The 15,744-nt window shown below is 36.4% G+C and overlaps 1 protein-coding gene across 1 annotated transcript; it reads left to right on the top strand.

Annotated features, from left to right (window-relative positions):
• Positions 1 to 2,927: 2,927 nt before the first annotated feature.
• PDK4 (pyruvate dehydrogenase kinase 4) lies at positions 2,928 to 15,389 on the top strand. Its single transcript, XM_019443381.2, has 11 exons — positions 2,928 to 3,279; positions 4,214 to 4,355; positions 5,513 to 5,584; positions 6,341 to 6,525; positions 6,688 to 6,774; positions 7,259 to 7,336; positions 9,057 to 9,133; positions 11,138 to 11,236; positions 11,437 to 11,547; positions 11,850 to 11,963; positions 13,101 to 15,389. The coding sequence occupies exons 1-11, from the start codon at positions 3,150 to 3,152 to the stop codon at positions 13,242 to 13,244; spliced, it is 1,239 nt and encodes a 412-aa protein (XP_019298926.1). The 5' UTR covers positions 2,928 to 3,149; the 3' UTR covers positions 13,245 to 15,389.
• The last annotated feature ends 355 nt before the right edge of the window (positions 15,390 to 15,744 follow it).

The raw sequence follows: 15,744 nt of genomic DNA, 5'->3' as shown, positions 1-15,744 counted from the left end.
TTCTCATTCCCCAAAAGAAGACTGCTCAATCTCCTAGAATTATCACTTTGTCAAAGAGACTTTTCTTGCCTACCAAATCTAAGATAGCTCCACCCCATTATATTTTTCATGTGCATTTTCTTCATAGCCCTCATTCTAATTTTATGCATATGCTTCTAGCCCATTTGTTTTTTAATGCCTATTTTTACCACAGATCTGTAATCTCCATGAAAGAATAGAACATGACTATTTTATTCTTTGCTGAAACAGCCATTTGTTAATTAATCATTTGTCTCTTACATGTTTTGTAAATAATTTCTCCAGATCTGCTATTAGTTTTTTAACTTGAAATATTCTATATATATTCTCTCTATATATGTATATATATTCTATTATATATGTATGCATACACACAAGTTCTTTTTAAATATATATATCTTTAAAATATATTAAATACATATTACACATTAATATAATTATATATCATGTATATACATATATACAAATATATGTATATGCATGATATATATTTAAATGCTCCAGTGCAATATGTCCTTAGAAGTGAAAAAATTGAAAACGCATCTCTTTAAGAGTCTTGAAGCATTTTGTCAAATTCCATATGTCTAGCCCTCTGACAAAAGTGTGGCTTGCATTCTTAAATCTCTACCAGTGGCCTCATGTTATTAGATTTTGCTGGGCAAGCTGAATAGAATTAACTTGACGATATGTAAGCATACTTCTGAAAATTTCAGGAATCAGGTGCATCAAGCAGGGATGCTGTGTTCAGCACTGTGTACAAGGGGGAAGCTTTGGCCCTCCCCCCTGCTCATTAGCACCAAATCATTTGACAGTCTTCTCACGGTTTACCTTTACTTGAATGAATGCACAAATCTGTCCATCCCCATTGCCCTCAAATAATAATTCCCTTTACTTCCATAGCCACTGGATAACCTCCAGGATCTGTGGTCAGCCAGAGAATACAAGTGCCAGTGTCTTTCCAGGACACTCTGTAATCATGGTAATACATAGCATTTCAGCCAACTGTGTAAACAACTTTACCAGGCTATTCCAACCCAGTTATCATAAATGTTGCCAATTATAACAGTTTCTATCATAGAGAAATGACATAGAAGAATGTAATGCACTGTGTGAGTAACCTGGTAAATATTATTGGATGGGATGACATGGAGACAAAGTTTGGTGACCTCAGTACACACTTAGCCCTGAGCCATCATATGACTTCCCCTGATCTTTAATCATCCCACAACACACAGGAGAGTAGTGCTGGGTAAGACAGGAGAGCACTCAGTGGGGCTTTCCTAAATTAGACCTGCCTGTCATACATCATTCCCATTGTTTTTCCTCTGCAAATTAAAGAGTATAATTCTTTATAATATACATTTTTGCCTATTCCAAATCCCACATACATGGGAAGAAAAGCAAATGCATTCTTTCACTTCTGTTCTTAGGATGTAATACAGGGGGAAAAAGTGAGAAGGGATTTTTACCTTAAATTTACTTGCTTCATCAGAGAGAGTTTTACTTCATTGTCTGGCTTCTTGAACATGGTTTTTGTTTTGTTTTTCTTTTTTCCTTTTTCCTTTTCTCTCTTTCTCTTTTGGCTTCTCCAGCTATGCAAATATGGAATAAAGGATTCAGAGTACAAAAACCTATCTCCAGGAGCAGATGGGCGGCTCAGTCGGATAACTGTCGGACTCTTGATCTCAGCTCGGGTCTTGGTCTTGGGATGGTGAATTTGGGTTCTGCTTTGGGCTCCCTGCTAGGTATGAAGCCTACTTTAAAAAACAAACAAACAAACAAAATCAAAACAAAGCAAAAACCTATCTCCAAGTGTAGATGCAACTTGGAGCTTCCCCTGTGTTTCCAAAACTGTTTAAGCTTGAGTAGGCATAAGCAGGGTAGGAATCACAAAGAGAGCATCAGACTTGGTCCGAACCCTGATCTTCTACAGGGAAGGGGGTTCAGAGAGGACAATATAATAGGATAAGTAGTTATAATATAATGACAGAAGTAACAATGTCCATAGTGGGAGAAGAATGGAGGAGAGGCAATCAGGAAAGATCTCTCACAGCACATAGTTTGTGCTGGACATTTAAGAGTAGAAAAGAATGTCTTAGGCAAAGATTTGGATTAAGGACATTCTGTACAGGAGGTCAGAGCGAGCAAATTCTCTGGTGGTAGAAGAAGGCAAGTTAAACTGACATATTGATCCCTTTTTAACTTTGTTTTTCATTAAACCTAATGAAGAGAGTTAAACCTAATGAAGACAATGTATTACTGGAGAAAAACAAATTGATGGCCTTTTATGGCCATAAGAAAAAAAAAAATGTATTTGGGACAGTTATTCAAGTCCGAGTCCCAGCAAAAGGAACTTTCAGTTCCTGACTTGTACCCTTTGCTCCTGGAGAAAAAGCTGGAAGAACTCTTTAGGCTATTTATTTCTTCTAGGCAGGGAAGCTCATACTTTTGAGTGCAGCTGATTGGCTACTGTAAAAGCCCGCTCTGAGCAGGAACCAATCACATCCCGGAGCCCAGATTCTTGGAAATAGTTTCTGGCCAAGAATGCGTGACATTGAGACAGCCTCCCACTTGTAAACAAGGACGAGTCTGGGCGGGTCCCCAGCCTACGCGATCGGCGACCCTGTCCCAAGGGGCTGATGATCTTGACCCCAAGTACCTCCAAATGCCCGCTTCACCTTTCCTCCTCCCCCCGCTTACTCCTCACAGCCTCGGGTACTGGTGCCAGGTCTCTCCACCGACAGGACCCCGCGGCCGGGGGCGGGGCCCAAAGTTCTTTATCTGAGCTGATTGGCACGGCCCCAGTTCTGGACGCGTCTCCAAGTCCCAGTGACTCCTCCCCTTTGGAGTTGGGGGGAGCGTGTGGGGACACAAATAAAACCACGGGAGGCGGCGGGTGGTGGCCAAACGCGAACTTGAGTCTCCAGCCGCTCGCTGTTCCTCCGACTCACTGCCGGCCACCTCCACTCGGAAGCACCCCCCGAAACTCAGCCCAGGCCAGGTGCACAAGCCAGCCCACCCTCCTCTCTTCCTAGACGCGCACCGCCCCCTCCTCTGTCCCTGGTTTTGCTTTCCTCAGCCTACGTCCCTTAAGCCAGCCCCAGCGCTCGCCAGGCAGGGTGGGCATCAAGATGAAAGCGGCCCGCTTCGTGATGCGCAGCGCCGGCTCGCTGAGCGGCGCCAGCCTGGTGCCCCGCGAGGTCGAGCATTTTTCGCGCTACAGTCCGTCCCCACTGTCCATGAAGCAGCTCCTGGACTTTGGTGAGCTGGGAAGTAGGGCTGGGTGGGGGCGCTGGGGTTGGGGAGCTGCCTTAACTTTCAGCCCTTGTGCAGGGAGGGCTGCGCTCACTGCTTAAAATAACTGGGGTCCCCAATCCTGCTGAACCCTGGAGCCTCGACGCCTGTGCACCCTGCCCTTTCCTAGATCTGCCTTATTTCTGACAGTTTGTTGCTTACAGGTGAAGGCCACTTGCTGACCCGCTGATACTGGATGGTTTGAGCTCATCTTTCCGTCCAAACCTTCTAGTCAAAATACTTTTTGCTTTCAGTCACCATTTCACAATGGATTAAAAACTTTATCCCCTCCTCAACAACATAATACTTTTTGGAGAAGATTCCTAATGTTATAAAGTAGCCTCAAATTAATTGAAATTTTAGCCCTTAACCACCTTCCACCCGTTCACAGGGTATATCTGCATTGCTGACAAATTTGTCTCTTCCATATATTTGCATTACTGCCAAAAAATGTTTACAAACTTTCTGCAGTAATCTTATGAAGAAAATTTCAAGGATTTAAATGTGATATTATTTAATACTAATCTGGAAACATCATGACTCTTATCCACCCTCTTATCCCTCTGCTCCAATTTCATATCTAGAACTCTCTGAACCAAGTTGTCTGGTTAACATAGTGGTGTTGACTGAGCTACAGTATATTCTGACTTCATGGAAATTAATCCTCTTTCAAAAAAAGAAAACAATAATTCTCATATTGGTCATCTAAAAAAAAAAGTAAAGAAAAAGACAATGAAGAAGGAGATACTTACTTCTGAATTACCTATAAATAATAATCCAACTGAGGGTGAACTATAATTGTATGATGTGTGTGTGTTCAATATTGTATAGTTAATGTTATTCAAATGTATCATTTGGATCTACTTTTCTCCAAAAACTAAATAAATGTTATTTATTACAGGTTCTGAAAATGCATGTGAAAGAACTTCCTTTGCATTTTTGCGACAAGAATTGCCTGTGAGGCTAGCCAATATCCTGAAGGAAATTGACATCCTCCCTGATCGATTAGTCAATACCTCTTCAGTGCAATTAGTTAAAAGCTGGTAAGTGGTCAATCATTCCAAAACAGTCTCTGTTTTGAAGACAAGTATCTGAGTATGAATTCTTATAATTTATTAACATCATAATTGGAAAACAGGTGGTCTGAACAGTAACTATTTTTGAAAGATGTAAAGATTTTTTAGTAATTCAGAGTAAGTTATCATAAGGACAGTTATAAAGCTATAAACAGACATTTTATCCTGAAAAAGTACATACTTTCACAATATAATTGTATTTTAAATAATAAAAGACAGGGTTTGATATTGCAAAAGAAATCCTACTCGAGAAACAGACTACTTAAAGGGTCTAATCTTTGTTACTTACAAACTGATTAACAGCAGGCTTTGGGTTCAAATCCTGCCTCTGCAGGATTCTCTATGCCTTAATTCCTCCATCTGTGATAGAGGAAAACAAAGTATATGCTTCAAAGGAATATGTGAATGAAATTAAATGAGCTAATTCATTAAAGTACTTAAAATAGTACTTGGCACACAGGCAGCACTTAGTAAGTGTGTTATTATCATCTCATTTTAAAGATAAGGATACTGAGGCTTGGAGAGGGTAAATCACCCAAAGGAAAAGATTTTCAGAGAAAAGGACCAAGGTATGCAGACAGTCACCTTACATCACTCTAATCCACTGACTGCAGCTTTTTGTTCATTGATTCAAGAAATGCATATTGTATTATATTATATTATATTATATTATATTATATTATATTATATTATATTATTAAGCAATTATAATCTGAAACACACATAAAAAATTACCGTTTGAAACTCATATTAAATCTAGTATTTACTGACTTTCATGACTTCTACTCACCTATGAATGAATATAGTGGGAAAAAATAGGACGAAGTCTTCCTTAAAAAGTTATTTCTAAATGCTATAGAAAAAGAAAACATTTGTCAGATAAAACAAAAAACTGACTACTGATTTGGAATGATTAAAGAAATATAAATTTTACGTTAGAAAGTTGAACGTTAAAGTTGTAGCTTCGTATTTTTTTAAAATTATATTGTTTTCCAGATGCCTTGAAAGAAAGTTTTAATTTTAAACATAGTTCTTTCTCTTTTTGAAAGTCATTTTGAAATGAGTTAGCCACTTGTATCTGACTGCTCAATTTTGAAACTTAAAGCACACATGTCACTTTATAGGTATATCCAGAGCCTGATGGATTTGGTAGAATTCCATGAGAAAAGCCCAGAGGACCAGAAAGCATTATCAGAGTAAGTTCTATGCATTGGAATAAGAGTCTAAAACTTTGGCTATTTCCAGACATACTCCTCAGATTTTTTTTTAGACATAAATTAAAGGAACTACAACTCTGAATGACAAATAATCTCCCCTTTACAAATGACAAGTTTGGGCTTGTTGGTTTTTTAAAATTGATAAAGAATGATAGCATTGAAAATGATGCTGAGTATGAACAAGTGCGGAGAACTTTTTATTTTAAGGAATTCTATTTTTACTATAAATTTAGTCTGATTTGCAAGTGGATTTACTATTGCATAATATTAATAAATATCATTGTCACGGGAGATTAGACACTTCCCTTCAGAGTCACTGACAGTTTCTGACTATAAGAATAAGAAAGAAGAATCTTTTTATAAATTTGACAAGAAAATTCAAAAGTTTTTCCCACAATGGCACTCTAGAATCCTCCTTCGTAGTAATTATTTTTTAAGTATTATTTTTTAAAGAGAATGCATAAGGAACTCTTAGAATGAATTCACCAGTTAGAAAGCTGGTACGTTTACATGTAAGTTAGAAGCTAAATAAATCTGTTTGTGATACTATTTCCTCTACATAGTCAAAGAATCTGTAGTGAGAGCCTTAATAAAACTTCATCCAAACATTTTATCATTTGAGTTTGTTAGATGGGTACTTACAAAAAGCTTTAGCTTTCTTTGAAATAATCTAAGGACTATAAGTGAAAGAAACTTATTTGAACTTTCACTAACTGTTCATGTGTTTTGGCTTAGTTTTGTAGATACTCTCATCACAGTTCGAAATAGACACCACAATGTGGTTCCTACAATGGCACAAGGAATCATAGAATATAAAGATGGCTGTACAGTTGACCCAGTCACCAATCAAAATCTTCAGTATTTCTTGGATCGATTTTATATGAACCGTATTTCTACCCGGATGCTGATGAACCAGCACAGTAAGTTAGTTCATCATGCTCATGGCATACGGAGATGGGTGTAGAATATAAGCTAGACCCCAACCAGATGTTCTGTTATTTGGGGGCTCACATTCGTTTACAACGGTAGCTTTAATTATTACTATCCTGATGTTTATAACAACTGTTCTTATTTGTCAACAGTTCTTATATTTAGTGACTCACAGACAGGAAACCCAAGTCACATTGGAAGCATTGATCCAAACTGTGACGTGGCAGCTGTGGTCCAAGGTAATTTCTAGATTTCTGTATTCCTCTGATTAAAAATACATGCGATATGATTGACATGTCTATAGTTAAGATGACTTTGTGAATGAATTTGTATTCAGAGTGTTCCATTTATATTTTATAAATACTGTCATGAAGGTCATTTGCTTTGGAAAGTCAGGGGTTTAAACATTCATTTATAAAATTATAAGAATCCAAACGTGAATGGCTAATCTCCATATTCTTATATATTTATTTGATCTCCGAAGTGTGCATAATCCTATTGCTACAGCTATAACTTAACCACTGCCTTAATTTTTTCTTCAATAAAATATTTAAAAGGTATTTTTTCAGGTAAATAAACACGTACTCTAAAGAACATTTCAGATATTTAGGGTACAAAGGTAGTACACAACTAACTACATGAAAGATTACATGAAAAGATTACATGAAAATTTTACTTGGCATAAGTGTTTTTCATCATTATGAAAAAAACCTTCTATTTCAGATGCCTTTGAATGTTCAAAGATGCTTTGTGACCAGTATTATTTAACATCACCAGAATTAAAACTCACACAAGTGAATGGTAAGCTATAAATAAAACATATTTTAATTTATAGAAAATTCACTACTCTCCCAGTATGATTACTTCTTGTAAATACAGAGCAACTTCTGTGTTGCTTTTCTCCCTTGTGAACTTGTCTAGAATTTGTACACTTCTTTTTTGAAGCCAAGGTTCTCTTTATCTCAACTGGAAAGTTCCAATTGAGCATATTCAGTTGCTGCTGCTGATTCATAAAGAAGAATGGTTTAAACAAATAATTTAAGATTTAGAGTAGCCACAAAGTTCCAGTATCTTAGATCAAAAAGATAGCTTATTACAGAATATAGGAGTCGGGGAGGCCAGAAATAGGAGGAACCACTGGTTGTGGATGTATCCTCCTGGAGAAGTTACTCATAAGAACTGGGGGGAAAACACTTTAAATTTACTGTAAGAAATAAGCTAGTCCTAGAAGGCCAAATACTGTATGATTCCACTTATCTGAGGTATAGAAAATATTCAAACTCTGAGAGGCAAAGAGTTGAATGGTGGTTGTCAGAGGCTGGGGGCTGGGGGAAATGGGGAGTTGCTATTTAATGGGTGTAAAATCTCAGTTACGTAAGATTAGTAAATTCTAGAGATCTGCTGTACAACACCATGCCTACAGTTAATAATACTATGTTGTATGCTTAGATATTTAAGAAGGTAGATCTCATGTTAAATGTTCTTTTAAAAATGTTTTTAAATTAAAAATAAAATTATTTTAATTGCACTATAAGTATACACCACTGTTTTGGAAGCAAAGCATACTTCAGTGACTTCAACTCTAGGGCACCTGAAAAGACAGGGTCTTCCCACCTTGAAGTGATAATATGATGAATGTCAGGCTCTGTTTTTATCTTATCCCATGGTGCTTCTTAAAGAAAAACAGTAAAAATTAAGTTGTTGGAATTAAAAGTGACCTAACTTATGGACTGGGGATATGTAAATATAATTGCTGAATTAAAAATAGGAATACAAATAAAGATTGAAAAATACCTCTAAGCATTAACAGCACTGTTGCATAATACTTGTAGATAAACTGCTTGAACTGTTTGATCAAATAAAGAGGGAATTGTGCCAGACCTTCTGTTTTCTGATTCAGACTTTGCCAAGGCCTGGAACACCAGAGAATAATACTTTTATTTTTCTTCTCAAACAGTATTATGAGGTTTTTGTTTCTCTGTTTTCTTTAACCTCTCAGTGAAATGTAAGCATATTTTGCCTGTAAGATTTAATGTTTGGGTGATAAAGATCAAGAATAATCAGATATGCTGTTTCCCATAAAATATGAAAATTATAGTTAACATTAATTTCAATGTTATGCTATGGACATATTTATTTTTTTCTTCTTTCTTAAAATGCATATAATTTTAACTCTGAAATTGCCCAGGACAAAAGTTATGAAAGCAGAAACAAATAATCCACATAATCTAATTTCATAATCACCCTTGTGACACACTTCATCTGACTTTATACATTGTTAGAGAAATGCAAAAACTTAATCATAGAGCACAAGACAGCAACTGTAATAGCATTTTGATAATAAGCCAGTTGTGTTTACTGTTTAAGAGGGAAGCTTCTTCGGGAGAGTTTCGGAGTAAAGAAAGATGGGGAGTATTCTAATTTTGAGAATAAGGGGTATCTGTTAATTCACATAGATATGGAAGTTTGTTTTAATGAAATATTTGCTTGCTGATTTTAAATGAGTTTAAATTTTTTCTAGGGAAATTTCCAGGCCAGCCAATTCACATTGTGTATGTACCTTCTCACCTTCATCATATGCTCTTTGAACTATTCAAGGTATGACACTTCACAATATAATTTCAATTTTGTGGGTTTTTTTATTTTTAATTCACAGGTTACATTTTTATTTCCTTTATCATTTCCTACTCAATGGGAGCATCACTGCCTTCTCCCGAACATGATTCAGTACTCCTAGCAGAAGGAAGCTCCAGTTAATGTTTGAAAGGGCACATGCAGTTCATTGTAACATTAAAACATACTTGAGAATGCACAATATGATTCACGATGTCTTTAGTGCTCCCTGTTCTTATTATTTTCTCAGGTGTCCAACAAAGCACTAGTCATTCATGCATTTGTTAAGGAAGGTCATTGGATAAATGTTCCAGTGAATGAGGCCTTGTTACCTCCACCCCCACAGGACACTCCAGCTCCAAATCTAGACATGGCAGGGCTCCAACCTGAGTCTGGAATATACTCAGAAGGCAGGGAAGGCAGTTCCTTCCATGATCAGCTTTAACATGCATATGAATCACCTGGGGTTTTGTTAAAAATGCAAATTTTGGGGGCGCCTGGGTAGCTCAGTTGGTTAAGCATCCTTGGGCTCAGGTCATGATCTCAAAGTTCGTGAATCAGAGCCCTGAGTCAGAGCCCTGCGTCGGGCTCTGTGCTGACATCTCAGAGCCTGGAGCCTGCTTCAGATGCTGTGTCTCCCTCTCTCTCTCTCTCTCTGCCTCTCTCTCTCTCTCTCTCTCTCAAAAATAAACATTAAAAAAATTTTCTGATAAAAAAATGCAAATTCTGATTCAGTGGAACTGTTATGGGGTTTAGAATTTTTAATAAGCCAACAGGTGATGTTGCTGGTCCACACTCCACACTTTCAATAGCAAGACTGTGGTTCAGTGCTTCTCAAACTTCAGTATGTATTAGAATCATCTGGAAACCCTGTTAAAACACAGATTCTTAGCCTCAGCCCCAGATATTGCGATTCTGTATATCTGAGAATTTGCATTTCTAACAAGCTCGCAAAGGATGTGAATGTTACTGGTCTGGGGTAGCCAGGTACTATGGATCAAATCCTGTCCTGGGTTTTAACATCAAATTAAAACTGTGCTCACACCGAAAAAAAGCTCCGTGATGTTTTTCAAGAATCCCTTGGACTGAAAGAGGAGGAAGCCTAAAAAAAGTGAAATTTGCCTCTAATTCTGATATAGCTTTTCTCAGACTCACTGTTTCTTACCTTATTCTAATGTTAGTGCAATGAGGTATCGATTGTACTACAAACATCTGATCTATTTTCTTTTACTTCAGCTAATGATTAGAACTTGCTATTATATACAAACCAGAAAGCAGATAATGTACTGCAAAAAGGTTAGAGAGGAAAATGGGTGAAATAAACCAAAACTTTATCTGCCTGAGATTCATGCATTTGTCTGAAAACTTGTTTGAGTTTCTTCTTCTGTTGAAGGACAAAAGATGCTTTTTTCGTTAATTTCATTTATTTTTTAAACTGAATAGTCCAACTCCTAGAGTTATTTTGCCATCATTGGTAAAAGTTAAGATGATAATCAAATGCAAATTGAAATTTAATTTAGAATTATTTACTATCCTTTTAAATAGTAACAACCTTTCCCAGCAAGTTTTATAAAAGCCAATAAATTGGTTCAATGATTCACTGTTCATTTGTTATGTAATAGTCTTTGGTGCTTGGATGTAAAATGTAATGGAAAGACAAAAAAGAGAGAGCCAGGAAATGGACTATAAAAACCAATTTCTACATTTAAATTAAGCTTACAAATAAGAACTTGACAGCTAGCAGAATTGTTTTTCCATTAGACATTACTCCCAGGAGCTATATTACATGGTAAATGAATATTTTTCATTATACATCCTGCATGACACATTCATAAATGGCTATTTACAGAGCTGTTTTACTACTAACTTAAAAAAAAATAGGAACTTTGAATTGCCCTCTGAGCTGCTTTTATTTTAAACATAAAAAACAGTTATTTATTGTTTCTCATTCTTCTGCCATTGAATTCCTTATGGTTTTGATTTCCTTAGAATGCAATGAGAGCAACAGTTGAACACCAGGAAAATCGGCCTTCCCTTACACCAATTGAAGTGATTGTTGTCTTGGGAAAAGAAGACCTTACAATTAAGGTAACCATTCTCTGCGTTTCTTTTGAGTCTCTCTTGAGACAAGTAAAAATGTGTCCATAACAATCAAGCTCTCTGCTTTTAGCAACAGATCAAAGGCATGTATACCAGGTGATTTTTAAATGAAGGAAAAAATATTTTTCTATAGATAAATGCACATTGTTTTTCATGTATAGCTTTGGTGACTTGTTTGTTTGCTTAAGATTTCAGACAGAGGAGGTGGTGTTCCCCTGAGGATCATCGACCGCCTCTTTAGTTACACATACTCCACTGCGCCAACGCCTGTGATGGATAATTCCCGGAATGCTCCTTTGGTAAGACCAATTAAATGACTAAGTTCATCCCAGCCACTCAGTTCTAAATGTAAAGCAAGGATTACAAGGACGTGTTTAGTCAAGTTAGTCCGTTTAGTTAAATTGGGCATGGGGGGTTTGAGGAAGAATGATACAGCCAGCTGAAAATGGTAAAACAATTCTACAGGAGGTGTCTGATTGGAAGCAGAAAATATTTATCTAGGTTCTAGAACATCAGTTTCAGGGAGGATAACTCCTCCCTCCATTTTGTATTTCAGTGATCAGGTACACTTCTTTGCCAATAACTGATTTTTCCCCTCTAGGCTGGTTTTGGTTACGGCTTGCCAATTTCTCGTCTCTATGCCAAGTACTTTCAAGGAGATCTGAATCTCTACTCTTTGTCAGGATATGGAACAGATGCCATCATCTACTTAAAGGTATCCTTTAAATGCAATAGAAACAATCATAGTTCTGAAAACAATGCCTCCTTTACAGACCCGAGTTCCATGGTCCACAGTAAATACCCCAAACTGAGTTAATGCAAATAATGATGACTACAAGTCATTTTATTTTGTGTTTGGTATGTGTAGGTATATAATTTAAAATTTACTATGGTAACTTACCAAACTGGAAGTGGGGCCATGGTCCCTGCCTCAAGTGAAGCAAAATTAGTTCTCAAGAAGCATGCAAGTTTCCAAATGAGGAGATGCTCATGTGAATTTTTAAAATCAACACCTTTTGGCATCTGTGAGAATAGTGGGGAGTATATGCTAATAATGTTCCAGCCTAGAAAACAACTGATATCAACACACCGAAGACGTTAGGCTGACCTTATTAGAAATCCAGGGAAGGAAAAACTAACTGCTCACAAGCTGTCAGTGGGATGTCTGGCAATTCCTGATTAAACTTTAAAACTTGGTACATGTTTTTTCTATTTCTGATAAAGCCTCAATTTATTTGTTAAGGTCACTGCCCTTATTCGTTAATCATTTTCCAACTGTTTTGACTGAACATGTATTTACAGATTTTAGCGACTAAAACATTAAGCTTGCAGGCTCCCATTTTGTGCAAGGGAATTATTTGCCAAGAGGACTTTGACTACCTGAAATAGTTAATGTATTCATTTCTTAAATGAGCAAAAGTCTTCAAAGTACTGGGAAAGATTAAGAGATTATAGATTTATAGTCTCAGATTTTAATAAATTAATTGTATCAGATTAGGGCTCTATCACAGATACAAAGGTTTTTGTAAAGAAAGAAGAGCTTTGCTATTCAGCTCTATCACGTCAGCAATATCCAAACAAGGGGCATGTGTAAATATTGAATACAAATTCTGTTCCCCAATTTATAATTGTATATATACTGTTTCAGCCCCTATAGGGTAGAAATAACATTTGCTTTTTTTAGTTTTCTTTTATACATGCCTAGCATACTATGGATTGTGGTGTGTTTTTATTACTGAATCAATCAAGAGATGTATTTGAATGTTTGAGTAATTTTGAATAATCACTTCAAATACAAATTACGCCATGAATAACTTCTTTGGTTTGATTTTTCTTCCCTGTCTTCTTTCAGGCCTTATCTTCAGAGTCTGTAGAAAAACTCCCCGTCTTTAACAAATCAGCCTTCAAACATTATCAGATGAGCATTGAGGCTGATGACTGGTGTATCCCAAGCAAGGAACCAAGGAACTTGGCAAAGGAGAAAATGGCTCTGTGAAAAGGGACACTCAGGACACTCTAAGGGATCAAAGTGGGCCTATGCCAGTGCTGCTTCTTGAGTGTTTGTGTGTGAACTCCTGTTTCCTCAAAAACAAACAAAAGCAACCCCTTGATCACAACAGTGGTGCAAAGAGGAACGACACCCGTTTCCGTGACCCAGGACAGTGTAACGTAGGCATTAACAGATGGCCAGTCTCTATTCTTTTAATGTAGCCTAACGTATGAGCTTATATCAAATCCTGAAGCAGAAGAAAGCCTCAAGTGTCCATGTCTTTATCAATAAGAATGGGAGTAGAGTAAAGTGAAGATATAAGCTAACAGTTTCAATAGACTGATATTTAGGCCTCTGGTTGATGGCAAAAGACACTGGTATTTATTGCACACCGAATGTCAATATGCCAGTATTCCCCTGCCATCAAAGGGCTGGGGCATAGTTTAGGCTATGAGATTAGACGTGTACATAAATGTACATCTCACACATTTCTATGCGCTGCAGTGGGGGTAAGCTGGTGACTAAATAACATTTACTTTGAATGTTATTTGAATGAGGAAGAAAGAATCAAGACATTTCATTCAAAGTTGCACCCAAGGCATTGGGCCCGTGTAAAAACCTCAGAAGAAAACCTCTTCTGATATAGTGTCTTCATTATGCTGCTTTCCTGTTCACACTTCATGTAATAAGTGAACAACACAATATTGCCAGGTGCCTGCCTAGTCTTGAGTGAGTTTTAAAATATGCACTGAATTCAGGATGTCGGCAATTAGCAGGGGAGGAGAATTGCCAAAGTGATAACAACGATATCTCTCACCTTGCTTTATTTTTAAATGAAATGGTAGGTTGGAAAAGCCAATGTTAGGGAAAGAAATCATGCATTCAGAACCTAACTCGGTAGCAGGGGCTGTTCTCTACCCTGTAGTGGTGGTAATCCAATGATGGTATCCATTTTCTAGGCTTAACAAGATATATTTTTGTTATATTTAATTATATCCTCTACACTCCTGCATTACTATGTCTATAAAAACAATTTCTAATTTTCAAATGGCTTGAGAACATTAGAATTTAAATACTTTTGGGGATATTTTTAACAAATAGCCTGGGAGTAAGAGGTTTTCATGCCAGGATACTTTCATTTGAATCATTGAGAGAGGGCTGGTAAATGAAAGTTGTAATGCATATGGAAATTTGTGGAGCTCAAATATAATATGCAGGTTGACAGGCCAGTCTACTATATAACTCCCACAAAAGGAATGGAAAAATGAAGGAAGGAAGGAAAGAAGGAAGGAAGGAAAGAAGGAAGAAAGAGGGAAGGAGAAAAGAAAGGGAGGAAGGAAGGAAACAGAAGGCAGGCATCTTGCTTTTTTCCCTACAAATTATTTCAAGAAATTATCTATATTTTCATAGATAAATTACTGGCAAGAGGATGAATGGATGTCTTTCAAAACACAATGGCTTCTTTAAATGGTTCTCTCACTCTTGTGAGATAATAGGCTTTAATGAGGTAATAAACTCACCTGTTCAAATTGATGTATAAACCAGGATTTAGAGAAAAATATAGAATCTTCTGCATTGTTAAATAATCGGTAATGTTTGTATATGTTGAATTTAACATTTTTGTGTAATTTTCTTGTGGCTTAGAGTTGTGGTGTTTCTTGTAGTGGCCAAAAGGGCCTCAAACAATTTGTTGTGGATGTCAGACTTATCATGAGAAGTCCTGCATAGCAACTTTTCTTGATGGTGGGACTCTGGCTCATGCATTTATCGATTACACAAAACTATTTACAATAGGTTATTTGACTTTTCAGTTTTTACTTACTGAAATTTAAACGTTGCATATAAATACTTGTATTTACCAAAGATTTAAAGCAGTTGATTAAGTAACCCAAACACTGTGAACTATCTTTAAAATACTAGAGAAAAAAATGTTAATATCTCAATAACATCAACTGGGTAAATGGAGTTCTATGAAATAGAAACAGTCTACATTGGTATTTGTAAAATCTGCGGAAGAACTTTAGGATTCTAGCAGTTGGATACTGAATGTTCAGGCCCACTTAAGTTATTGATGTATAAATTGTGTTTTTGTTTCTATGTACAATGAGATGTAACCATTTTTATAATAAATATTTTTATTATAATAGTAAACATGGTCTTTTGATTTTCATTTCTCAAATTAACGGCAAAGTACTGAGAAAAATTTGAGGTAAAATTTTCCTCACTTTGTATTCAAATCTAATTTATCTATATATTGGGTATAGCCTTTTAAAAGTATTGAAAGTAACTAAAAATCTTGATTTTTAAACAAAAGATAAGTACTTTACAGCAGTCCAGAAATTTCTGATTGTCCTTGGGTATGCCCCAATAGCACATAGTACATAGTATGATTACTTCCATAAATATATTCAATAATAATTTCTGTGATGCATGTATTCTGTATAATTTTTGGTACATTAAAAGTTTCATTTGGTGACTGTTTTTACATAATAAATACAGTAAAGTA

Source organism: Panthera pardus, unplaced genomic scaffold, assembly GCF_024362965.1.
Source record: "Panthera pardus isolate Hobbes unplaced genomic scaffold, ASM2436296v1 HiC_scaffold_8, whole genome shotgun sequence".
Lineage (NCBI taxonomy): Eukaryota > Metazoa > Chordata > Mammalia > Carnivora > Felidae > Panthera > Panthera pardus.
This window is presented reverse-complemented; position numbering and strand designations above follow the sequence as displayed.